The sequence below is a fragment of the Leucopleurus acutus genome, assembly GCF_964270905.1.
Source record: "Leucopleurus acutus genome assembly, chromosome: 10".
Classification (NCBI taxonomy): Eukaryota; Metazoa; Chordata; class Mammalia; order Artiodactyla; family Delphinidae; genus Leucopleurus; species Leucopleurus acutus.
In genome coordinates this window covers 54279635-54307508 of record NC_139153.1, presented here as the reverse complement: position 1 = coordinate 54307508, position 27874 = coordinate 54279635, and the positions used below count along the sequence as shown (strand labels likewise).

Genomic DNA, 27874 nt, shown 5'->3' with positions numbered 1-27874 from the left:
TGGGTTTCGTTTTCAATTGCTCATCTCTTTAAAATCAATTATGCTACTTTGTAACCCTGAGATGCTGAAACTTATTTAAATGTTCAAAACAGTTAGGCAGACAAATTTGGAAAATCAGTTGAGAAGACAACTTAAGTGTCCAGTGACAGGGGATTAGGTGATTCAGTGTAAGTGATCTATGATATTGTTTTATAGTACATAGTTCTTGTATTGTGTTTCTTCCTTAAAAAAGAAAGCAAGTTTATTACATAAGAATCAGAAACATAAACAAGCAAAAAAAAAAAAAAAAGAATATCCATCATCCCATCTACCCAGAGGCAACACCTATTAATCCTTTGTTATCTCTCCATCTAGATCCTCTTGCAACATATAATCATTTTCCAAAAGCAGAATGCCTTCACATAGCATTTGATAGCCTTCCACAATTTATTTAAGTCATCCAGAGAAGGATATTTATATGTTTTAACTAACACCCTATTGTTTGGCATGTAAATACTTATAAATTTTCACTATTGTAAACAATTTGGAGAAGGAAAAAGTGAATATGAATTCAAAACTTAACGCAGAAAACAACAAGGACTAAAGTATTTCAGGAATCACACATTGTTACCTCCCATCACTTTCTTATTCATTCACGCATTTCTTTATTCAAGAAACATATGTTGAATATATGTACCTACGCTGTGCCAGGCACTTAGCTACGTGCTGGGGATCCAGTAAATAGAAAGATGTGGCCCATGCCCTATGGGTTTTATGTAAGAAACAGAGATATAAACAAACAATTAGAAAACACTTTGAAAAGTGTTAAGATATGGACAACACAGGGTTTACCAAATTACACTAGAAAAATCAGTGAGCACGAATCAAAGTCTTGAAAGTCGATTGTGAGGGTAACTCCACGGTGCCATGGACCAAACTGCTTTCTGAAAATCACTCTCCCACAATTCACCTGGACTCCTAACGCATCTTTCTGTTTTAATATATAAATTAACTTCTCCTCAGTCTTTCTCCAAAATGAAAGTCCCAGTTGCAGACACAGCAGCCAAAGCACATACACACGCACACACCGTGTGTGGCTGATCACACACCTGGCAGGCTTCCTGCATCAGTAGGTAGACTGTGCCCGGTAGTGTCATATAGTTGAATGGATGTCACGTTAGGGGAGCTGTGTGTTGCTATCTTTCTGGGGAGCTGTGTGTTGCTAACACATTCCAATTACCTCATTAAACTCTACATCCAATTTTCTGGATATAATAAGTTTATGGGGCGCCTGCTACTTGCATAGTAGAGTATATTATTAGAGTAGCAGAGTATATTAATATACTCCGTATATCAGTGCTAATGTTCACAGTAATTCTAAATAGTGGATTTTTTATCTCTATTTTACAGATGAAGAAACTGAGACTCACGCAGTTTTAATCATGTATCGAGAGATACACATCAGAGCAGGCTGAAGCCAGAGTATTCGCTGTGCATCCTTCTTCTTCTGTTCCCACAGTTCACCACAGAACACAGCTCTGCTCCACTGTGGGTCAGCCTGCTCCCAGCCTTCTTTTTTTATTTTATTTTATATTGGGGTATAGTTGATTGACAGTGTTGTGTTAGTTTCAGGTGTACAGCAAAGTGGTTCTGTTACACATATACATGTATCCATTCTTTTTCAAATTCTTTTCCCATTTAGGTTGTTGAATAACACTGAGCAGAGTTCAGGGCACTGCCTGCTAATGTGGACCCATCTGCTGCAGCCTGAGAAAGAAGGGACCCCTGGTCCACCTGCTCCAGAGAAGGGCTTTAGAGAGTATCCCATGGAGCACTGCCTTCTCCCTCAGAAAGGCCAAGCTGCACTTCATTCCTAGCAACCAGAGGGTTCCTGCCCCAGGGGCAAAGCACAGGTTCCTACCCTGGGCAGAGGGGCAGAGGAGCTTCCACTTCCAGCCCTTTGAATACTGATGGCCTTTACTCCCATTTTCCCACCCAAAGGAAGTGGGAAGAATGCTGCTCTCACTTCAATGAGCTTAGAGCCACCTTCCAGGGGCCTCTCCAGCATTCTACCTGTGGTCCCTGAATAGGATGGCGGAGGATGCTGTGGGCCACCTGTGGACATTCAGCATTGTGGTCCAGCAGGAGGCAGCACAGGCTCTGGGTTAGGTGTTAGGGGCATGTGAACACTCAAAGCTGACAGTCACCCTCTCAGAGCCTCGGTTTTATAAAAAAATATTAATAATAATAATAAAAGCAGATAGCAATAGTTCTCCTAGCTAGTGAGGGTTAGAGAAGCTGGTGCTTGTAGCTCAGCATAGCAGGTAAGTGAGTGTTCAATAAATGTGAGCACTTCTTATCCTAAACGAGGGATCAGCCACTGGGTGATAAATTTTACCTATAGTGGGTTTCATTTAAATTATGATCAAAAGGAGTAAATAAAAAGTGAAAAGTTTACAGACAGAAGGAAAACGAAGCGATATAGAGGAGGCCAAAATAATTACGCAGAAATTTTGTTCCTGAATATCATGGTTTCAATTTTATTCCAACATCAGACTTACAACAGGCTATAAAAGTCAGATTTTCAACAGAAAAAGTTTCTGTCCCCTGCTATTAAAACTTAAAATTTTCTTCCATTTTAAAAGTGTTTCAACAAGAAACAAAGCTGCATAAAATAAAAACGATGACTTTGCAGGCCAAAATTATATGGAAAGTTTGTGTTATGATTTCAAACCAAAAGGAAAAATATGATTTGAGTCCAAATAATTTTTTATTTCTAATGGTATTAAAATTTGAATCTGGTATAATTAATTGCCTAAATTTCTCTGGGATGTACTATGGGCAGATTATAAACTGGATCAAAACATGAGGAGTAGAATAAGAATTCTTTATCTGCAACAGGATTCCCTATGACATTCTTCCATAATGTATAGTCTGTAACAGATACTCAAACCAGAGAGCTTGTTTAACACAGGCGTGTCATTTAACATACTCATCACATGTCACTTTCACAATCTTGTCAAACATACTTGGAAATTTACTAAGTCTGACAGATACATATCCAGTCCTCTTTTAAGATGTCATAGCAAACATTTGGCACAATTGGGTGTTATTGGGCATGTTATCGCCTTGTCACCTGCTCAAGGATAACCAGACTGACAGCAGCCTAAGCCTTTTGGTATCCTCCGAAATTCAGATTTAAGGTTAAACTTTGCACTTTGCTATTCACATATAGTAATTACTGAAGTCCTCACAAGTTACAGACATGCCTGGTTACAAGGACATATGCTTAATTTAGGAAGACTAGATACTTTTTTAAAGAAAGCTTTCTATCAGAGTTCTGAAGGGTTTGTGGCTTTAAAACAGGAATTAAGATTCCAAACAAAACAAAACAAACAAAAGAGTGCAGGGCTAAGGTAGTCAGATACAATTATCCTGACCATCCCTGCCTCATATAAAGAAGGCTGCCATATTATCAGGAATTTTAAAAAAATTAGTCTTATGTATCAATCAGTTTTCAAATAACCATTTGTCTTAGATTACACTGTGTGCTGACCTTAGAAACACAAAAGTAATCATTTTACAAAAAGTTCCAGCAAAGTGCCAGTTTATTATGTTATTGTAAACAATAACCATGCAACTTAAAAAAATATATTTTCAAAAGAGGATCCAGGACAGTGATGCTGAGAACTCTGCTTGGGACTGTGAAAGGAAGGAATGAAATATTTTTTGCAGCACGGTGATTCTTGCCTTACCAATTACTGTGCAAAATTCCTGGTCCGCAGGGAACCCTGGCCTGTGCACCTGTCTCACAAGCCCCCAGAGTTTCAACTTAAAAAGCAACTTCATTAAGTCGTGTTCAGTACAATCCGAAAGGGTTATTGATGCAAAGACGAGTTTATTCCTGGAGGAGCGATCCTCCTAAAAGGTCAACAACTAAGTAGCTAATAGCAATAATGATGACCTTTCAGGGCAGGGCTTTTGAACCACAGGTAACGGGAGGCAGTTAAGGGGTCAAGTTTGAAATCTTTAGCAAACATGCAAATAGGTGAATAGGTGAATTTTGATGGGAAAAAAACGTTCAGAATATTTCATCACCCGTTCAAAGCAACCTGAGACGCTTCCCTCGCAGAATCGTACAACCATTATTTCCCAGTAGAACTAAATGACACCCGAGTTCTGAAGTCAGTTTGGGGAATTCTGCTGCACGATTCCTTCTTTAAACGAGTAACGTCCCGGGTCCCCCACCCCACAGGCTCCAATCCGAAGAACACGAGGGCATCACTCACTCTGTAACATGAGGTAGCCTCTTTTAACGCCTGTTTGTGGAGGCGGGGGTGGAGGGGTGTTGCTGGGTACATCCCAAAGTAGAAGCAAAATCATTCCTTAAAGGGAAGGAACTCCCAACGTGTCTAGAGAAACCCGCGGCAGCGCACTGGTCAGTGAAATCAGCTCTGCATTTGATTTGACAAACCCGCACAGCGTGGCACTGCGTTCCAAGAGCGGTTCTCTGCGCTTTAGAAAAGTTAACTTGTTTCATTCTAAAAAGAACCCCAAAAAGAGCAGAAAAGGAGCAAAATTGCAGGAAGACGAGGACTTCCTACCCACACCAGCCGCCTAACGGGGAAATAAATAACCCTCCTTCTGGTCCCCCTGATCCACCGGCACCGGGAAGTTATACCCCGCGTGGGGCCGGTTAAGGACTAAGAGGCCGCGGCGCCTGCGAGTCGTTACCGTCCAGCGGGCGCTCGCGGTCCGGGTGGCAGCTCATCTCTGCTCCGGCTCCGGGCGGCCCGGGCGCGGCTCCCGCAGTCCAGGCGGCGGCTGCAGTTGCCGAGGCAGCGCCCGCCGTGGGGACCCGCAGGTGCGCGCGGCAGCCGCTGGGCGCTCGCCACCGCGTGGGGACGGATAGGGACGCGCTCGCGCTGCCTGCTCTCCGCAGCCCGAGGCCCCGGCGCCAGCCTTCTGCGGCCCGCGCCTCTCTATTAATACTTGGCGAGCTGCTGGCGGCCTGCCACCAGCTTGACCCGGGGCCAGGGTCCCTCTGCCAGAGCTGCGAAGGGCTGGGGCACGGTGTGCGGGGGCGCGGGGCATTTGCCCAGGTGGGAACGGACAGGGCGCACCCCCAGCAGCCCTTCAGGGTAGAGACTGGACACGAGGTTGGGTGAGTAAGCCTTGGCCTGTGACCTTCCCAGCATCCAGTTTTTTGTAGTCACCACCTCGTTGGGTCTGATCTGGCCAGAGGAGCCCTAAGCTAAATCTGATGCCCGCTCCAGGCCACCAGCGCAGGGAACCTATTTTAGGGCAGCCGCGGTGAATAGGATCCGCTACCCATTCATTCAGGCCTGCCTTGACATTTAAGAGCTCCACAAGCGAATGTCTTGCCCCAGATCCCATTTCACCCTTTTGCCTCTGCAACATTACAAGTTTGGAGAAGGGAAGGCGTCGGCACCTTGTTGTCCGGTGGTAAAGAACAAAACGAGGCGGTGAATTCGAAAGGGCCTCTATCTGTTTGGTCTTTAGACTCAAATGTTCACAACACTGTAATTGCTCCAGCAAGCCCCTGCAAGTTAGGCTTCAGCCATGTTCCTATTGTAAATTTAAATTTAATCAGCGAGGGCTGCTTTTTTGTCATCCCTCCAACACGTTTGATGTTTAAATTCCCTTAGGAGCTTTTAACTGAGGCCGTTGAGATGACAGGAGCAATCGGTGAATACCATTTCACAGCACACTGATGACAACTACCTTATAGAACTGCATTTGTAATCCACATCCTTCAAGGGGCTAAAAAAAAATAAATCCTCATTTACTTTCTTAGCAGGTGAACTATTTCCTCTGGCTGCATAATTAAAGTCCGTATCAATGAAGACAGTGCAGCCCTTTTTTCTCAAATAAGAATTGATTATTCCTAATATACATAAGACTAGAGTTATTAAAAATATTAAAGTTAAGACCCTGCAGACAAATTTTATGAAGTTTCTGAAACCACCCTCCCTCCATCTACTCTTCTGTAGGCAGTTTCACCAGATAAAGGACTGAGATCTAGTGATGGAAGCATAAATAAGAACTTGAGGAGTTAAACTTTGGTGACTCTATTAAAAAAAATTTAAAGGAGTATACACTCTGGCAAGTTTTTCATTTAATTAATTTTTTTAGCTTTGTAGTAAGTGGACCCTCTCTACCCCAGCTCAGAACAGTGACCAGTGTCAGCCTCTGCTAAATTAAATACCTCTCTGTGTGAGGCAAACCAGGACCAACTGGGCCACAGTGGACTCTAGAAATGTCAATTTAAAGACCTGTTCCCTCTCCCCTCCTGCACCAACCAGGGACTATGCCGTTTAAAATTTCTTAGATTGAAAGCCAGAAACTGCTCTATAAGCTCACCTCTTACTGGCTTATCTCAACTCTCATATTTACTCCTATGACAAAGGCATTGTGTTATATTCCTTCTTGCTTTCATTTCTCAATTACTTGGCACTTCCTCTGTGCCAGTTACTAGGGATTTCAAGAAAAATCCTGCCCTCAGAATGCTGTAGTGTAGTTGAGAGAGATGGCTTAGAACCAGCTACTTTTTCATCATCTGTTTCATGTTCCATGAAAGATATGGGGCACTGAGGAGCCACAGCTGAGGGGATGGCTAATTCTACTTGAAGGATTAAGAAATGTTTCTAACCAGTACTGACCATTTTCACTAATGATAGTGGCTATTATTTTTAAACATGTACTGTGAGCTAGGCACTCTGCTAAATGCTTTTCATACATTCCCTTCTATAATCCTTATATGGGATTGGGAATTGCTATTACCCCCTTTTTACAGATGGACAAACAGAGGCTCAGCTTTAGTAATTTGCCCAGAAACACAGAGGGGAAGCATTTCAGAACCATGATTAGAAGGCAGCTTTCTGTAATTACAAAGCCTGTGCCCAGTGTCTACACTGGGTTGCACTGATTAGCAAAGATACTTTCCACAGTCTATGATAAGAGCTTTTCACCAAAACCTTTCAGGAAAATGGGTCCTTGGAAGGTACACAGATAGGCCGGCTGGCGTTGCAGGAAACTGGACTGCGCCCTGGCAGTCTTGGCTCCCTCACAGAGTAGCATCCACATTTCATAACAGGGTGGGACCCAAAAATTGTTCTTAAGAAAGAAGTTGGGAATTGTTGTCCCAGGCAGGACTGCTGTGAGAACACCATTCGTTCATTCATAAATCCATTCAACATCTGTTGAGCACTTACTCTATTACACACACTTTGCTGGAAGCTGATTTCATCTCAGCAACAGATTCCCCTAGGAATGCTCCAAGGAATTAGGAATTTACATTGAGAGAAAGGAAAGAAAAAGTATCTTTAGACTCAGAGTTGGTTGGCCATTGGGCCAATTTACTGGAGGCTGAAAAACATCCCTTTTGCTGGACAGGAAGTGAGAGAGAAGAAAGAAGATACTAAGCATCTATTCCAATGAGAAAACTTCCAACTTAGTCACACCTGCTCAAGGAGGCCCACAAGTTGTATTGGTCTAAAATTCTGGAGGCATGTTCAGCTCTGGGGCAGTAAAATGTAATGGTTAGGAATCCAGCCTTTTTATCAGACAAACACTACATTCAGATGCTGACCTGTCAGATCCTGGGTCAATGATGATCCAGTATGGTCAATCCAATACTGTCCAGTGAATGAGTAGTAACTTGGGCAAGTTTTACAAATAGCCTAAGGCTCCATTTTGTAAAATGGGATTAATAGTATAAACCCTATAGGGTTTTTGCATGATAATCTTTGTATTGGTAAAGATGTATTAACAGTTTCTAGTAGTAGAGAACCAAATTAGCAGTGATTTTAAAAAATTAGATTATTTTTCTCCCTTAACATGAAGGTGGTAGAGTTAGATGGTCTATACTTGGTACTGAAGCGCCATGCCTTCATCAAGGACCTAGAAGCCTTGTCATTTTCTGCTCCAGCATCCTTAATACAAGCTTCAGCCTCAGGACTTCCTCATGGTCACAAAATGGCTGCCAGAACTCCAGACTGACTCATGTTCAAACAAGGAGAAGGAAGGGGGAAAGGGCAAAACTAATACCTGACAGCTGAGTCGGGTCCCTTAAAATAACTTTCTTGGAAGCCTTATCCAACAACTTCCATGTAAAATTCAATATATATTTCCTCTGCAAGAGAAGCTCGGAAGAGTGTGTGTGTGTGTGTGTGTGTGTGTGTTAACCTGGGCATTTTACAGATTCTGTTATCCAGGGAAAGGCAGCCAGCAATCTGTGCCATAGTTGGAAAACCATTTGACACAGTGCCTGGCACAAAATAAGTTTAAAGAGAGATAGACAGAGGCAGAAAGAGACAAAGAGAGACAGTAGTGTGTTAGGGAATCAAGAAGTTCCCCCAAAAAACAGATGATAACAGGACTGGTCTGAATGTATGTGCATGGGCAGGGCAGCAGGGAGTTTGGGTCAGGTGGGTATTTTTCATGAAAGAACATTCATTCATTTTATCAGTTTCAAGCAGAGTTCAAAACTGCCAGGAAACATCATTTAGATTATAATCAGCACACTTTGGTGCTAAATACCTAAGGAACACAACTTAGAGAAATCAAAGAACTCAGGACAAGAGGAAGAAAGACTACAGCAAATTCATAGAAACAAAAGTGGAGAGAAAAAATGAGAAAGTTATCCACCATTTACTGTTTTGAAACAACCTAAGTGACATCTGGCTACCTTAAGAAAATTTTTTTGACAAGCACTTTATTAGGATATCAAGGGCATCAGACTTGACTGGAGGTTAGAAAATCAGACTTAGAAGTCAAGCAAGAACCAAGCCAGGTCTGAAAGTTCAGTAAGGAGGCGGCACAGCAGCATCTTTTTGAAGGGACAGGTCTAGCCAAGGATGCCCCCCCACCCTGAAAGGCCCATTGCCACCCTCAGACCCTACCTCAAGTACCCAGAAAGAATGGAACTTCTTATTTTGGGATTACTTGATCAAATCAATCAGATGAGTGCACCGGATTGGCCAGCCTGGATCCAATGGTGGATACAGGATGGATCTCTTCCCTTTGGATCTCTTCCCCAGGTGCTGAAGTGCCCCCACTATTACCATACTCAAACAGAGGACACACACACACATAGGAAGGAAGGATAGATGCAGGACAGCCAAAAAAGACAAATGTCACTACAATATCCCCGTAAGCCAAGCTGCGTTGTGAGCACTTGGCATGTGATCTTCACAAGAATCCTGAGAAGCAATTGTAGGGGTTCAGAGCGAGCCTTCCCCAAATGTGCCACTTTTGCAAGGGGATTGTTTTGAGCTAAAGGCAATCAAGAGTCTGTGGGTTCAAGAGAAATTACTGCCCCTCCCTTAACTACTTAGGAGAACGTAAATTGGGAATTTTTCCCAGAAAAGAGTTACTACTGAAGATAAACGTTATCTAAGTGGCCCCATCTATATGCCAGGACAAACGTCTAATTACCAAATATCTGTTCTTCTTCTGATCATCCTGTGAATTGCCCTCCTGTCCTTGGAAGCCCCAGGCCCCTATTCCACTCCTTAGATCAGAATGGCATATATACCTCATTTTACCTTCCTGTCTCTGAAACTCTCAGGTATGTAGGGTTCCTGTACATTTGAAATTAAAATTGACATTCTTCTGTTCCTGTGTCTCATGTCAATTTAATTCTTAGACCAGCTAGAAGAACCTAAAAGGGTAAAGTTTTCTTCCTCCTCAACATAATTATTATGACCTCCATTTTATAACTTTTATTAGGCCTTTGTCTAAGGCTACATACTTAGTAAGCAATAGAGCTGGGATTCAAACTCATGGATTTTAAGAGTTCTCCCTTTTTCTAATCTGTGACATACTTCCATCTTTTGTTTTATTTGGATTTGGCATCATAAGAAAACACCTGCCTCACTGGGGCTAGGGTCAAGGGATTTGGAAGCTGACATTGGGATATTAAAAGTCACTTGACATTGAACACCGTTCTTGCAGCTAACAGATGACAAAGACACAACAGTTATGCTTTGATGATGTGACAGGCACTGAGTTAAATGTGGTACACAAGCAAGACATGGTCCCTCAGAGAACACTGTCTGGTAGGGGAAATAGATGTGTGAACAGTTAACTCAAAATGTGTTGTGTTAGATGTAACAATAAAAGTAGGTACAAAAGTATGTACAAAAGTAGTGATGAGCAGGCAGCAACTGTGTCAGAATGACCTGGTTTTGCTTGGTAACAAATAAGCCCTCAAATCCCTGTGGTTGATGACAACTAAGATTTATTTCTCATTCCTGCTAAATGGCCATCATGCATCTGGTGCAGCTTTCTTCATCACCCAGCCAGGACCCAGGATGCTGGACCATTGCTTCCTCTGGACCATTAACAGGCAAATCATGCTCTATCTCTGTTACAGGAATAACAGCCATTATTTCTGGTGATGGTTAATTAGGCAAAGAAAGTCACATGGCCAAGCCTGACATCAATAGTACAGGAACATAACAGTCTTCCCTCCAAGAGGGACCGTAAATGTCTGTAAACAGGGATATAGCCACCTGGGAGAGGGTAGCAATGGGAAAAGCTTCTCCAGAGAGGAGAAATAAGAAGTGACTGGAATCAAGATAGACTCTGGAATCAGCCTGGTTTGAATTTCACATCTACCACTTGCTTCATAACCATTGGAAAGTCACAAAAATTAGCTAAGCCTCCTTTCCCTCAACAGTTACTATAAAGAGTAAATAAAACAAACATTTAGCACAATGCCTATAATACTTGGATATTATAGTACATAGTAAGCACTTCATAAATGTTAGCAATTATTGGTGTAAAGAGCTGGCTTTTGAGAAATGAACACAAGTGTATCATATTAGGAAATGAGGTGGAATGCCAGTTTTCCAGGCAGAGGGACCAACATAGGCAAAGTGTTGGCATCAATAATTGGGTTGGTGTTTCTCAGAAAGGCTAAAGTGGGGAGATGGGGGTGCCCGGAGATAAGGTCCTAAAGAACCTGTAGTCCATGTTTAGAAGCTTAGACTTTCTCCTGGAGGCAGCAGAGACCCAGTGAAGAGTTTTAATCTGGGGCAGATGGAGAGAGGCAGTGGCATTATGGAAGATGGATGGAGGGTGAAACCAGAGGTGAGGAGACCAGTCATTCTAATAATCCAGGTGAGAGATGGAGAAGTGCTGCCACCAGGGAGGGACAGTAAGAATGGGGAGGAGAGACAGGAAGGAAAGAGTAAGAAATGTGTACAATCTGTATGTGGTGGGGGCCTCTGTCTGCCTTCTCCACTACTGAAGCCCCAAACCCAGCACATCATCATGCATGAACCAGGCCCTGAGTAAGGAGCTATTAAGTGAACACATCGGCAGGACTTGTGCTGTGACTAGATTCTGGTCTCCCTTCTCTCAGTGTTTTCCAGATTCCAGAGCTTTCCAATTAGACTCACCTCCGCGCCCATTCCTATGTCTTGGATGGGAACCTGAAATCTGTATTTTTAACAAGCAATATTGATTAGAGGTAAGAAACTAATGATCAACATGAGAAACCCTGCTAAATTGATTAAAATATTAGCTGAGAAGAACAAGGGAGCTGTGTATGTCAGTGAGGTACCATTAGGTGATCTAGGACTTTGCATTCCTTTTTCTGTTCTGGGAACTCATGTTTGTATTCTAGAGGAGTTACATTATGGTTAGTTATGTCATTTAAAAAATAAATGTCTTTGTTGTAAGCAGTGTGGCTTCCACCCACTATTAGGAACCCTGGCTAATATACTAAGTTTTCTAGAAATCCTGCCACCCCATTGGCTCACGCTTTGGGTTTGATCAGAAAGGCAATGGCAATACCTCTAGAATGTTCCTTCTTGGAGTGTAATCTGCAGAACAGCATCAGTCTGGGAAGTGCTCATAACTGGTCCATGAATAAGTTCAGACAGAAAATGAGGGAGTCATTTAGAAACTGTAATAGAAACAAGCTCAGCACCACTGACATCTTGGACCTGGAGGTGGTTGAATGCTCTGTGCATTCTAGGCTGTGTGGCAGCATCTCTGGCATCTACTCACTAGATGCCAGTAGCACCTTCCTCTCAATGAGGACAACCAACAATGTCTCTAGACATTGACAAATGTCCCCATGGGACAAAATGTTCCTGGTTGAGAGCCACTGCTTTATAGCAATTTGACAGACTAATTTTATGTCTGATGTATCAAATAATATAAACATCAAATTGGGATTTGCATTATGTATATCTTTTTATTTCATTTTTCTAGTAATTTGTTATTATCATATTTTACTATTAATTTAAGGCAGATTTAAAACATGGTCCTTCCCACAGATAGTTTAGAACACACTAATACGAAAGGTCACTCTTAAAATACAGAAGTGTTCCTTAGAGGAAAGGGTACACCTGGATTATCCTTCATCTCTCTGCTGTAATAACCAGACGTTACAAGGTGACTTATGAAGAAATTAACTAGCCTTTATGTTTTATGGTTTTGCTCCTGTAGCCACCATGGAAAGTCTCCAGCCCTCCATTGCTACAGAAAAAGAAGTGTCTTCTGGTGAGAGTAAGCAGTTCTCTTGTCTTTCCCAGGACAGAGGAAATTTTGCTGGGGAGGGCATAGGCCAAGACAGAGACAGACCCTAAAATTCTTATGAGAGAAAGGCCTAGGTCAGAGGTCACAAACTACCCAGCCACCAGCTGAATCTGGCCTACAAACAGGTTGTTTTTGGCTTCTACCTTGAGTTTTTTAAAAAATCAATTGCCAAACTATTTCTCATGAAAATCTCATTCTCAGCATCTCTTGAAAACTCAGAACCTTTTGGCCACAGTGGGCTTGGCTTCCCTCATGGTGTCAGTCAGCAGAAACTGAAAAGCAGCCACTGTCCTTAGTGCTCTTCTGCTGTCCCCTGACAAGCCCACCTCCTGGTGCATGTGGGCATGTGAGTTGGCAGAGCCTGGGATAGGCCTCCAGAACAACTAATTGGAAAACTGGAGAAACCTAGATGGCAGAGAATTTGACCTTTGGTGTGGAAGGAAATGGGGCCGACGACTCCCCAAGCCTGGGGGAGGCAGGTCAGAGGTTCAAACAATTGCGGTAAGTTACACAGGTCTTGGCCTGGACCCTGGGGGCTGGAGGTAGGCAGGCTTCAGAAGGGGCTGGCGATACAGGTACCTCTGGAGGGGGAGGCAAATGGTGTCAGTCTGATCTTCCCGACTGTTCCTTTGGAATTTGAGCCACGATTCTGGTCTGCCTGGTAGGTGATGACCCCCACCAGCTGGTGTGCAGGCCCCTCTCACAACACCAATTACTTGGTATTGTCAGACTCAAGATTCCCCTGCTACAGAATGCCTAACCAACCCAGCAACTGAGTGCTTGAGCCAAACTTAATGGACCTTAGGAAAATAAGTAACTGTGACACTGATTGCACCCTGGGTGGCAGACAGCAATTGCCATCTGTTAGAAAAATACTTCATGAGTATCTACCATGTACGGGCTGAGGCTACAAAGACAGGTCAGACCAACAGTAGTCTCTTCCCTGTGATGCTCTCAGCTCAGGAGTGGAGGCAGATGTGTAGAAAGATAATTAGGACACACTGGGTGAATCAAATCCTGCAGCAGAGAGAGCATAAGTAACAGGTCTCTGCTTGGAGAAACACGGGCTTCTCAGAGGAGATGGCATTCAGCTGGGCTTAGAAAATGAGGGAGTGTTTACCAAATGAAGAAAAGAAAAAGAGTCATTAGCCACAGGAATCAGCTTGTGCAAAGCCAGAGGTTTGCAGGTTTGCTGAAATGAGCAGCAGGTCAGAGTGGCAAGCACAGGGGTGGGGTGGGGTGGGGGAGTAAACAAAGTGGTGGGGATCTGAGAAGGGGGTTGGGGTAAAGTGGTATCTTCAAGTCAAGGTGTTCAGACCTGAGCTTGTACATTGAATGTCAACTCAACGGGGTATATTATCAACTTTGTTTCTTTGAAAGTCAAATCTGGTGACACATTAAAGATAGACTAGACAAGAAGAGCTGGAGATGGACAGAGCAATTCTGAGGCCATTGGTAAACCTGAACTAAGGAATAAGGAGGTAAGGAGGAATTTTCTAGAAAGCTCAACACTTGCATTAAAAGGGGAGGTGAGGAAATCTTCAAGATGGTGGAGGAGGGAGACATGGAGATCACCTTCCTCCACACAAATACATCAGAAATACATCCACATGTGGAACAACTCCTACAGAACACCTACAGAACGCTGGCAGAAGACCTCAGACCTCCCAAAAGGCAAGAAACTCCCCACGTACCTGGATAGGGCAAAAGGAAAAAGAAAAAACAGAGACAAAAGAATAGGGGTGGGACCTGCACCAGTGGGAGGGAGCTGTGAAGGAGGAAAGGTTTCCATACACTAGAAGCTCCTTCACTGGCAGAGACGGGAGTAGCTGAGGGGAAGCTTCAGAGCCACGGAGGAGAGCGCAGCAACAGTGCAGAGAGCAGAGAGCAAAGCGGAGAGATTCCCGCACAGGGGATCGGTGCCAACCAGCACTCACCAGCCTGAGAAACTTGTCTGCTCACCCGCCAGGGTGGGCGGGGCTGGGAGCTGAGGCTCAGGCCTTTGAGGTCAGATCCCAGGGAGAGGACTGGGCTTGGCAGTGTGAACACAGCCTGAAGTGGGCTAGTGTGCCACAGCTAGACGGGAGGGAGTCTGGGGGAAAACCTGGACCTGCCTAAGAGTCAAGAGACCACTGTTACGGGGTGCGCGAGGAGAGGGGATTCAGAGCACCGCCTAAATGAGCTCCAGAGACAGGCACGAGCCGCGGCTACCAGCACGGACACCAGAGATGGGCGTGGGACGCAAAGGATGCTGCTGCTGCCACCAAGAAGCCTGTGTGGAAGCACAGGTCACTATCCACACCTCCCCTCCTGGGAACCTGTGCTGCCCGCCACTGCCAGGGTCCCATGATCCAGGGACAATTTACTCAGGAGAACGCACGGCGTGCCTCAGGCTATTGCAACTTCACGTGCCTCAGGCTATTGCAACATCATGCCACCCTCTGCCACCGCAGGCTCACCTCCCTCCTCCTGGCCTGAGTGAGCCAGAGCCCCCAATCAGCTGCTACTTTAACCCCGTCCTGTCTGAGCAAAGAACAGCCGCCCTCAGGCGACCTACACACAGAGGCAGGGGCAAATCCAAAGCTGAGCCCCAGGAGCTGTGCGAACAAAGAAGAGAAAGGGAAATCTCTCCCAGAAGCCTCAGGAGCAGTGGATTAAAACTCCACAATCAACTTGATGTACCCTGCATCTGTGGAATACATGAGTAGACAACGAATCATCCCAAGATTGAGGTGGTGGACTTTGGGAGCAACAATATATATATTTTTCCTTTTTCTCTTTTTGTGAGTGTGTATGTGTATGCTTCTTTGGGTAATTTTGCCTGTATAGCTTTGCTTTTACCATTTGCACTTGTCCTAGGGTTCTCTCTGTCCATTTTTTTTTTTTTTTAGTATAGTTTTTAGCACTTGTTATCATTGGTGGATTTGTTTTTTAGTTTGGTTGCTCTGTTCTATCTTTATTCTATTACTTTAAAAATTTTTTTAATATTATTTTTTATTTTAAGAACTTTATTTTATTTTACTTTTTTCTTTCTTTCTTTTTTTCTCCCTTTTCTTCTGAGCTGTGAGGCTGACAGGGTTGTTGTGCTCTGGGTGGGTGTCAGGCCTGTGCCTCAGAGGTGGGAGAGCCGAGTTCAGGACACTGGTCCACCAGAGACCTCCGGGCTCCACGTAATATCAAATGGCAAAATCTCTCCCAGAGATCTCCATGTCAACACTAAGACCCATTTCCACTGAAGAACCAGCAAGCTACACTGCAGAACACCCTATGCAAAACAACTAGCAAGACAGGAACACAACCCCTCCCATTAGCAGAGAGGCTGCCTAAAATCTTAATAAGGTCAAAGACAGCCCAAAACATTCTACCGGATGCTGTCCTGCCCACCAGAAAAACAAGATCCAGCCTCATCCACCAGAACACAGGGACCAGTCCCCTCCACCAGGAAGCCTACACAACCCACTGAACCAACCTTAGCCACTGGGGGCAGACACCAAAAACAAAGGGAACTACATACTGCAGCCTGTGAAAAGGAGACCCCAAACACAGTAAGTTAGGCAAAATGAGAAGACAGAGAAACACACAGCAGATGAAGGAGCAAGGTAAAAATGCACCAGACCAAACAAATGAAGAGGAAACAGGCAGTCTACCTGAAAAAGAATTCAGAATAATGATAGTAAGAATGATCCAACACCTTGGAAAAAGAATGGACAAAAAACAAGAAATGTTTAACAAGGACCTAGAAGAACTAAAGAGCAAACAAACAATGATGAACAACACAATAAATGAAATTAAAAATTCTCTAGAAAGAATCAATAGCAGAATAACTGAGGCAGAAGAAAAGATAAGTGACCTGGAAGATAAAATAGTGGAAATAACTACCGCAGCACAGAATAAAGAAAAAAGAATGAAAAGAATTGAGGACAGTCACAGAGACCTCTGAGACAACATTCAACGTAACAACATTCAAACTATATGGGTCCCAGAAGAAGAAGAGAAAAAGAAAGGGAATGAGAAAATATTTAAAGAGATTATAGTGGAAAACTTCCCTAATCGGGAAAAGGACATAGTCAATCAAGTCCAGGAACTGCAGAGAGTCCCATATAGGATAAATCCAAGGAGGAACACACCAAGACACATATTACTCAAACTATCAAAACTAAATAAAAAGAAAAAATATTAAAAGCAACAGGGGAAAAACAACAAATAACATATAAGGGAATCCCCATAAGGTTAGAGCTGATCTTTCAGCAGAAACTCTGCAAGCCAGAAGGGAGTAGCAGGACATGTTTAAAGTGATGAGAGGGAAGAAACTACAACCAAGATTACTCCACCCAGCAAGGATCTCATTCAGATTCGATGGAGAAATTTAAACCTTTACAGACAAGCAAAAGCTAAGAGAATTCAGCACCAGCAAACCAGCTTTACCACAAATGCTAAAGGAACTTCTCTAAGTGGGAAACACAAGAGAAGAAAAGGATGTACAATAACAAACCCAAAACAATTAAGAAAATGATAATAGGAACATACATATCGATAATTACCTTAAATGTAAATGGATTAAATGCTCCAACCAAAAGACACAGACTAGCTGAATGGATACAAAAACAAGACCGGTATATATGCTGTCTACAAGATACCCATTTCAGACCTAGGGACACATACAGACTGAAAGTGAGGGGATGGAAAAAGATATTCCATGCAAATAGAAATCAAAAGAAAGCTGGAATACCAATTCTCATATCAGACAAAATAGACTTTAAAATAAAGACTATTACAAGAGACAAACAAGGACACTACATAATGATCAAGGGATCAATCCAAGAAGAAGATACAACAATTGTAAACATTTATGCACCCAACAAGGAGCACCTCAATACATAAGGCAAATGCTAACAGCCATAAAAGGGGAAATTGGCAGTAACACAATCATAGTAGGGGACTTTAACACTCCACTTTCACCAATGGACAGATCATCCAAACTGAAAATAAATAAGGAAACAAATGAAAATAAATAAGGAAACAAAACATCTTGTTTAAATGACTCATTAAACAAGATGGACTTTATTGATATTTATAGGACATTCCATCCAAAACAACAGAATACACTTTCTTCTCAAGTACTCATGGAACATTCTCCAGGATAGATAGTATTTTGGGTCACAAATCAAGCCTTGGTAAATTTAAGAAGACTGAAATCATATCTAGTTTCTATTCTGATCACACTGCTATGAGACTAGATATCAATTGCAGGAAAAAAATCTGGAAAAAATACAAATACATGGAGGCTAAAAAATACACTACTTAATAACCAAGAAATCACTGAAGAAATCAAAGAGGAAATCAAAAAATACGTAGAACAAATGCCAATGAAAACACAACGACCCAAAACCTATGGGATGCAGCAAAAGCAGTTCTAAGAGGGAAGTTTATAGCAATACAATCCTACCTCAAGAAAAAAGAAACACCTCAAATAAACAACCTAACCTTATACCTAAATCAATTAGAGAAAGAAGAACAAAAAAACCCCCAAAGTTAGCAGAAGGAAAGAAATCATAAAGATCAGATCAGAAATATATTAAAAAGAAATGAAGGAAATGATAGCAAAGATCAATAAAACTAAAAGCTGCTTCTTTGAGAAGATAAACAAAATTGATAAACCATTAGCCAGACTCATCAAGAAAAAAAGGGAGAAGAGTCAATTCAATAGAATTAGAAATGAAAAAGGAGAAGTAACAACTGACACTGCAGAAATACAGAGGATCATGAGAGGTTACTACAAGCAACTATATGCCAATAAAACGGACAACCTGGAAGAAATGGACACATTCTTAAAAAAGCACAACTTACCGAGACTGAACCAGGAAGAAACAGAAAATATAATCAGACCAATCACAAGCACTAAAATTGAAACTGTGATTAAAAATCTTCCAACAAACAAAAGCCCAGGACCAGATGGCTTCACAGGCGAATTCTCTCAAACATTTAGAGAAGAGCTAACAACTATCCTTCTCAAACTCTTCCCAAATATAGCAGAGGGAGGAACACTCCCAAACACATCCTATGAGGCTACCATCACCCTGATAACAAAACAAGACAAAGATGTCACAAAGAAAGAAAACTACAGGCCAATATCACTGATGAACATAGATGCAAAAATCTTCAACAAAATACTAGCAAACAGAATCCAACAGCACGTTAAAAGGATCATACACCACGACCAAGTGGGGTTTATCCAGGAATGCAAGGATTCCTCAATATACGTAAATCAATCAATGTGATACACCATATTAACAAACTGAAGGATAAAACCCATATGATCATCTCATAGATGCAGAAAAAGCATTAGACAAAATTCAACACCCATTTATGATAAAAACCCTCCAGAAAGTAGGCACAGAGCGAACTTACCTCAACATAATAAAGGCCATATATGACAAACCCACAGCCAACATCGTTCTCAATGGTGAAAAACTGAAACCATTTCCGCTAAGATCAGGAACAAGACAAGGTTGCCCACTCTCACCACTATTATTCAACATAGTTTTGGAAGTTTTAGCCACAGCAGTCAGAGAAGAAAAAGAAATAAAAGGAATCCAAATCACAAAAGAAGAAGTAAAGCTGTCACTGTTTGCAGATGACATGATACTATACATAGAGAATCCTAAAGATGCCATCAGAAAACTACTATAGCTAATCAATGAATTTGGTAAAGTAGCAGGATACAAAGTTAATGTACAGAAATCTCTTTCATTCCTATACACCAATGATGAAAAATCTGAAAGAGAATTTAAGGAAACACTCCCATTTACCACTGCAACAAAAAGAATAAAATATCTAGGAATAAACCTACCTAAGGAGACAAAAGACCTGTATGTAGAAAGCTGTAAGACACTGATGGAAGAAATTAAATATGATACAAACAGATGGAGAGATATAGCATGTTCTTGGACTGGAAGAATCAACATTGTGAAAATGACTATACTCCCCAAAGCAAACTACAGTTTCAATGCAATCCCTATCAAACTACCAATGGCATTTTTCACAGAACTGGAACAAAAAATTTCACAATTTGTATGGAAACACAAAAGACCCCGAATAGCCAAAGCAATCTTGAGAAAGCAAAATGGAGCTGGAGGAATCAGGCGCCCGGACTTCAGACTATACTACAAAGCTATAGTAATCAAGACAGTACGGTACTGGCACAAAAACAGAAATACAGATCAACTGAACAGGATAGAAAGCCCAGAGATAAACCCACGCACATATGGTCACCTTATTTTTGACAAAGGAGGCAAGAACATAAAGTGGAGAAAAGACAGCCTTTTCAATAAGTGGTGCTGGGAAAAGTGGACAGCTACATGTAAAAGAATGAAATCAGAACACTCCCTAACACCATACACAAAAATAAACTCAAAATAGATTAAAGACCTGAATGTAAGGCCAGACACTATCAAACTCTTAGAGGAAAACACAGGCAGAACCCTCTATGACATAAATCACAGCAAGATCCTTTTTGACCCACCTCCTAGAAAAATGGAAACAAAAATAAACAAACGGGACTTAATGAAACTTCAAAGCTTTTGCACAGCAAAGGAAACCATAAACAAGATAAAAAGACAACACTCAGAATGGGAGAAAATATTTGCAAATGGAGCAACTGACAAAGGATTATCTCCAAAAGTTACAAGCAGCTCATGCAGCTCAATATCAAAAAAACAAACAACCCAAGAATGGGCAGAAGACCTAAATAGACATTTCTCCAAGGAAGGTATACAGACAGCCAACAAACACATGAAAGAATGTTCAACATCACTAATCATTAGAGAAATGCAAATCCAAACTACAGTGATGTATCACCTCACACCAGTCAGAATGGCCATCATTCAAAAAATCTAGGAACAATAAATGCTGGAGAAGTTGTGGAGAAAAGGGAACCCTCTTGCACTGTTCGTGGGAATGTAAATTGATACAACCACTATGGAAAACAGTAAGGAGGTTCCTTAAAAAACTAAAAATAGAACTACCATATGATCCAGCAATCCCACTACTGGGCATATACCCTGAGAAAACCATAATTCAAAAAGACTCATGTACCACAATGTTCACTGCAGCTCTATTTACAATAGCCAGGACATGGAATCAACCTAATTGTCCATCGGCAGCTGAATGGATAAAGAAGATGTGGCACATATATACAATGGAATATTACTCAGCCATAAAAAGAAACGAAATTGAGTTATTTGTAGTGAGGTGGATGGACCCAGAGTCTGTCATACAGAATGAAGTAACTCAGAAAGAGAAAAACAAATACCGTATGCTAACACATATATATGGAATCTAAAAAAAAAAAAAAAAAATGGTTATGAAGAACCTAGGGGTAGGACAGGAATAATGATGCAGATGTAGAGAATGAACTTGAGGACACGGGGAGGGGGAAGGGTAAGCTGGGATGAAGTGAGACAGTGGCATGGACATATGTACACTACCAAATGTAAAACAAATAGCTAGTGGGAAGCAGCCGCACAGCACAGGGAGATCAGCTCGGTGCTTTGTGGCCACCTAGAGGGGTGGGATAGGGAGGGTGGGAGGGAGACGCAAGAGGGATGAGATATGGGGATATATGTATATGTATAGCTGATTCACTTTGTTATAAAGCAGAAACTCACACACCATTGTAAAACAATTACACTCCAATAAAGATGTTTAAAAAAAAAAAAAGTGGGGGTGGGAGAGAGAGAACTGCCTCAGCTTTCTGCCTAGGGAGACTGGGTAGATGATGAACCTATCAACAGAAAGTAAAAAAACGAATAAAGTACTAAAATCGTGTTTGGGGAAGATGCATCAATAATGAATTGTTTGGGATCAATTTGAAAGAACTGTGGGGCCTCCAAATGATGCTTTAAAATAGGGTACTAGAGATTCCAAGTCCAAGAGAATGAGAAGGAGATACTAGGACAGAGATTTCATGGATGGTGGATGAAGCCACGTGCAAGGCTGACATTGCCAGAAAGAGGAGAAAAGAAAGGCCAGGAAAGAACCTCAGGGAGCCCCAAATGTAAGAAGCAAACAGAGGAGAGGATGCAGCAACAGGAGAGAGAAAAAACAGTTGGAGAAGCAGGAAAGTAAAGTCTAGACAACAGAAGCAAGATCAAGGCGGGTGTTGGGATGGTCACCCTCACGTGCTCGCAGAAGCCAGGCCAGAAGAGATGCACATGGGACAGAGTGATGCAGAGGCCACCACTCAGAGCCACTTCAAGGGGTGGTGGTGGCCAGAGCCAGAATGCAGTGGGCTGAGGAGCGACCCGAGGGTTTGTGGAAGTAGAGATGGCCAAGGTGAACTATTAATTCAAAAAGCTTGATGTTAAAGATGAGGAGAGAGTCAGAGGCATGATGTGGCCTGTGGTGGTGGTGTTTCAGCTTTGTCTTGCTTTTCAGACTTCGGGGTGGGGGGGCGAGTTGGGGGGCAGGACTTGAGAATATTTTCAGGGAGCGGGAAGGACCTGGTGAAAAGAGTCTCGCTGACAGTACAGCGGAGGGGGCTCTGGATCGTGCTCCAGTGAGGCCATCATCTGGGACTGAGGGAGGAACCACAGGCCGTCTGGTTTCACAGGTGTCATGGGAGGGAAGGTGACTTGAGGGAATGTCTCTGGAAAACCTCACATCCCCCCGAGACTTGTTATGCCCCAGCAGATGGGTGGCATTCCCCCAGGACCCACCAAATCAGAATATCTGGGAGACAGGCCCATAACCTGCATTTAAAACCAGCACCCTGGGGCCACCATGTGAGAAAGGCCATGGAGTGACAGTGGAAAGAGTGGCCTCTGAACCAAAGTGCCTGCCTGTATCCAGCTCTCATCTCTGCCTCTGACCAGCTGTGTGATCTTGGAAAACTTATGAAGGGTCTCTATGCCCCTTCTGGTTAGTGAGGATGATAGCGCCTACTCCACAGGAGGACTGCTGGGGAGTAAATGAGTTGGCCTATGGAACACATTTACAGTCGTGTCTAACACATAAGAAATGCATGCGGACTGAAAAAAAAAGCACAACCTAAAAGCTGAGACATATTTCATTTGGTGGACTTGCTGAGGACTTAATCCTGGGATGCAGCCTCTCAGACAGCTCTGAGGGACAGCTCCGAAGAGGTAAGGGAGGAGCCAGGATATACAAGGGGTTTTGCAACAAAAACCAGGTAGTTGGAACGTCAAAAGTTTACTGTTAATTAAAGAAAACCAGGCATCTCAAGTTAAGGAATTTAATGCTTTTCTATGTGTGGGAAGATGCAAGAATATGGGCTTACTGAAATCACTCCTCTGATATGCACCTTAGCTATCCAGGGCCAGTATCCTGTTTTTCTCCACCCTGAATCCCCTCAGGATGCATAGTCGGGGGCAGCTGCAGAGGCTGCTGGCTTGATGGCCCCAACATCCTTTGTTTACTGATATGGCAGGCAACATTCTTGGTCCACATGCACAAGAATGTGAACATTTATTGTTTTTCCCACACCATCTGCCATAATAATTCTGCTTACAGTTTGCCCACAAATCACCTGGGGTAGCTTGTTAAAATGCCAAATTCCACTGCTGAGACTCCAGAGATTATGATGGAGTTGGTCTTGGTCTAAGGTCAGAGCTTGAAATTCTACAGTTTGTTTTTTTACTTTTTCAATATTTATTTTTTTACTTTGGCTGTGCTGGGTCTTAGTTGCGGCATGCAGGATCTTTGTTGCGGCATGCGGGCTTCTTAGTTGCAGCATTTGAACTCTTTAGTTGCAGCATGTGGGATCTAGTTCCCCGACCAGGGATCAAACTCGAGCCCCCTGTATTGTGAGCATGGAGTCTTACCCACTGGACCACCAGGGAAGTCCTGAAAATCTGCATTTTAAGCAAGTCCCTCCTCTTCCCAGATGATTCTGGTGCAAGTGGGCACAAGGACCACACTTCTAGAATCATTGTTCTGTAGGATTGGCCAACAGGCTGGCTGTGCCTCATTCCCAGCTCTGCCCACACATGGGAGGGTCAAGATGGCCACAAGGTCTTGAGGGGGCCTCACAAGAGTCCACAAAAAGGAAGGGCTGCCAATTAGAGCTAATTGTGACAATTCTAAAAACACCTTTCACTCTTAAAAACCCTTGACTCTCAAACTACTCTCACCCAAATTAGTCATTTAATTGCTACTGGTGTTTTCTCTGGGGGCAAAGAAACTTTGAAAAGAGATACCTGTGATTATGTAGGAACTAAGTTTCAGGGACATGAGGTCATTTTTTGGTGAATTTATAGCACAGCTGTCCCTGTATATGTTGGTTTCAAACCTGACATTTTAAAAAAACAAGAACTGTAAGAATGTAAATGGGCACAGCAAACCAAACATTTTCTTCCAATTGGGTAGTGGTTCCACAATTTCAGCTTGAGTAGTCAGTAAAGGGATGGTTATTTATTTTCCTAAATAAAAGTAATGGAAAAAATGATTGGAGGTGAAATTAGATTCCTCCTGGCAACTCTATGTAATGAAGCGTAATTGAAAAGGAGAGGCCAGGTGTCTGGCCTCCTGTGTGCAATGCAAATGAGGCTCCTTGTTTGCTAGGGTTTTTTCTGGGCAACTTTTAGTTAACTTACCTTGAGACCTGGCTTCTCCTGCTGAGGAAAGGGGGTGGTCTAGTGGGTCAGCTTCTACTCTGCCCCAATCACAGTGGATTCGTATTAATTTACCAGGGTTCTCTGTATTTTGGATTAAAAACATTTGAGTTTTGCTGGCTTAACGAGGCTTCTAGAATCATTGACCTGAGGTTGCAAACAGGCTGTCTGAAGCCATCGCTGGCCCACAGAGGTGCTTTCCTTGTGTTGCCTAGTGTTTTTAACATTTCTAAATAGTCACTAGGTTTTTTTCTTAACTGAGAGACTTCACATTAAATTCAGATTTCAAGCTCTTAAAAAAATATAGGGTCATGACCCAGATTCCTGCATGTTTACAATGCGTACCCATTGCTCCCTTTATACAGGAAAGGTAGTCTATGAACTAACTGCCCTGTGTCTCAGTTTCCTCATCTGAGAAATAGGGTTAATAATTCTGCTGCCCCACAGAACTGTGGTGAGCAAGGAGCTGACATATGTAAAACACTTAGTGCCTGGCTTGTAACAAGTGTCACAGTCTCCACCCAGCCAGTTCACCCTAGAAGAGTCCTCACTCATGTTTCTAAATCTTTTATTCTAGATTCTCGATTGTGTCTCCTTAGAGTCTTCCAGAATCTGGCCTGAACTGAACTAAGTGCATTTGCTGAGCTCTCAGACTCTTACCCTGAGCCTGTCCGCTTGGAGGCTCTGGTTACCAATTACGTCTGAAAAAAATAGTCCTTCTCTATGTAGGAGGAGAGTAACCAACATTTCTTGAGTACTGACTCAAACCAGGCATTGTCCTAGTGTTTTACGTATAGCATTTCTAATCCTAACAATCCTGCAAGGTAGGAACTATAATTATCCCTATTTTATAGGGGAAGAAACTGAAGTTTACATATGATAAATCACTCAAGTTTGTCTTAGACCTAAGTCCATTTGTTTCTGCCATGTTTCCCCTAAGAAATAGGCAAGCCCCAATGTATAAGTGTGTACCTGAATCACATTTGCTATTGTTCCATTGGCCAAAGCAAGCCACATGACCAAGCCTGTGTGTGTGGAATGACTATCCTAGGGAGTGGCTATAGGGGGGCATGAACAAAGAGGAGGTCACCACAATAATCTACCATATGACATAAATATAAAGACATATACACTTTTTAAGAGGGATAAGCAATTCTAAAATAAAAAGAGATTTGGATTATGTAAAACATTTTAAATAATTATAAAGGACTAAATCATGTAAGAAAACCAATGTTCCCCTACAGGGAACCATCTAATAAGTTCAAATTTTAAAAGGCAGGTACACATTAAGGGATATCATTATCATAAATAAATGAAATAATGAGACACCTGTGAGAATGGGTTCAGAAAGTTAAAAAATAAATTGAGGTTTGAAAAATGCATCAAGACAATGAAAACCACTGGACAGACTGTTTTTGTATTGCTTTGTTGTTCTTCACATACATTCTTTTTCTTTTTCCTTTTTTTTTTTGGTTGCCTCGGGTCTTAGTTGTGGCATGCAGGGTCTTCGTTGAGGTGTGCAGGATCTTTTGTTGTGGCGCAGGCTCTTCGCTGTGGCACAGGCTCTTCATTATGGAGTGTGGGCTTCTCTCTAGTTGTGGCATGTGGATTTTTTTGTTTGGTTGTTTTTTTTTTTTGCAGTACGCGGGCCTCTCATTGTTGTGGTCTCTCCTGTTGCGGAGCATAGGCTCCGGACGCGCAGGCTCAGTGGCCATGGCTCACGGGCCCAGCCGCTCTGCGGCATGTGGGATCTTCCCAGACCGGGGCACGAACCCGTGTCCCCTGCATCGGCAGGCGAACTCTCAACCACTGCACCACCAGGGAAGCCCACATGCGGATTTTTTTTTTTCTCTCTCTCTCTAGTTGTAGCTCTAGGGCTCCAGGGCGCATGGGCTCTGTAGTTTGCAGCACAAGGGCTCTCTAGTTGAGGCGCATGAACTCAGTAGTTGTGGCACAGCATGTGGGATCTTCATTTCCTGACCAGAGATCGAACCTGCGCCCCCTGCATTGGAAGGTAAATTCTTTACCACTGGACCACGAGGGAAGTCCCTCACATACATTCTGAGCAGGGGAGGGGAAGTGATGGGCCATGGCCTGGGGCAGTGGTGTTAGGTGAGGGTAGCGGGGGAAAGGCAGAACCATTCCCTTCCTGATGTCCTTCCACCTCATCCACTCAAATAAAAGATATTCAAGCTGGGAAGGTTGGAGTCAATTTGGTTAAGTAAAAAGGGAACCCCCAATTGCTCAGGAGTTAAATGAATTTGGGGCTCAGAGAACCAGATGGGATGGTGACAGCAACTGCTGATGTGATTGTAGAATTTTCACTTGAAAATATATGTATGGAGCAGAAATACAAAGGATCATGAGAGATTACTACAAGCAGCTATATACCAATAAAATGGACAACCTGGAAGAAATGGACACATTCTTAAAAAAGCACAACCTTGCGAGACTGAACCAGGAAGAAAGAGAAAATATAATCAGACCAATCACAAGCACTGAAATTGAAAGTGTGATTAAAAACCTTCCCCAACAAACAAAAGCCAGGACCAGATGGCTTCACAAGCGAATTCTATCAAACATTTAGAGAAGAGCTAATATCTATCCTTCTCAAACTTTTCCAAAATATAGCAGAGGGAGGAACACTCCCAACTCATTCTATGAGGCCACCATCACCCTGATACCAAAACCAGAGAAAGATGTCACAAAGAAAGAAAACTACAGGCCAATATCACTGATGAACACAGATGCAAAAATCCTCAACAAAATACTAGCAAACAGAATCCAACAGCACATTAAACGGATCATACACCATGATGAAGTGGGGTTTATCCCAGGAATGCAAGGATTCTTCAATATACGCAAATCAATCAATGTGATAAACCATATTAACAAATTGAAGGACAAAAACCATATGATAATCTCAATAGATGCAGAGAAGGCTTTCGATAAAATTCAACACTCATTTATGCTAAAAACCCTCCAGAAAGTAGGCATAGAGGGAACTTACCTCAACATAGTAAAGGCCATATATGACAAACCCACAGCAAACATCATCCCCAATGGTAAAAACTGAAACCATTTCCACTAAGAAAAGGTAGCCCACTCTCACCATTATAATTCAACATAGTTTTGGAAGTTTTAGCCACAGCAATCAGAGAAGAAAAAGAAATAAAAGGAATCCAAATCAGAAAAGAAGAAGTAAAGCTGACACTGTTTGCAGATGACATGATACTATACATAGAGAATCCTAAAGACGCTACCAGAAAACTACTAGAGCTAATCAATGAATCTGGTAAAGTAGCAGGATACAAAATTAATGCACAGAAATCTCTAGCATTCCTATACACTAATGATGAAAAATCTGAAAGTGAAATTAAGAAAACGCTCCCATTTACCATTGCAACAAAAAGAATAAAATATTTAGGAATAAACCTACCGAAGGAGACAAAAGACCTGTATGCAGAAAATTATAAGACACTGATGAAAGGAATTAAAGATGATACAAATAGATGGAGAGATATACTATGGTCTTGGATTGGAAGAATCAACATTGAGAAAATGACTCTACTACCTAAAGCAATCTACAGATTCAATGCCATCCCTATCAAACTACAAGTGGCATTTTTCTCAGAACTAGAACAAAAAATTTCACGATTTGTATGGAAACACAAAAGACCCCGAACAGC

General features: G+C 42.4%; 1 protein-coding gene across 1 annotated transcript in view; it reads right to left on the bottom strand.

Annotated features, from left to right (window-relative positions):
• The window catches only part of GADL1 (glutamate decarboxylase like 1), a gene marked incomplete at both ends in the record, with an annotated part of 265368 nt that overhangs the window by 183332 nt on the left and 54162 nt on the right, over positions 1-27874 (bottom strand). Inside the window, one exon of the mRNA XM_082848395.1 lies at positions 4714-5113. Coding sequence (XP_082704521.1) covers positions 4714-5113 — 400 coding nt within the window. The remainder of the gene's footprint in view (positions 1-4713; positions 5114-27874) is intronic.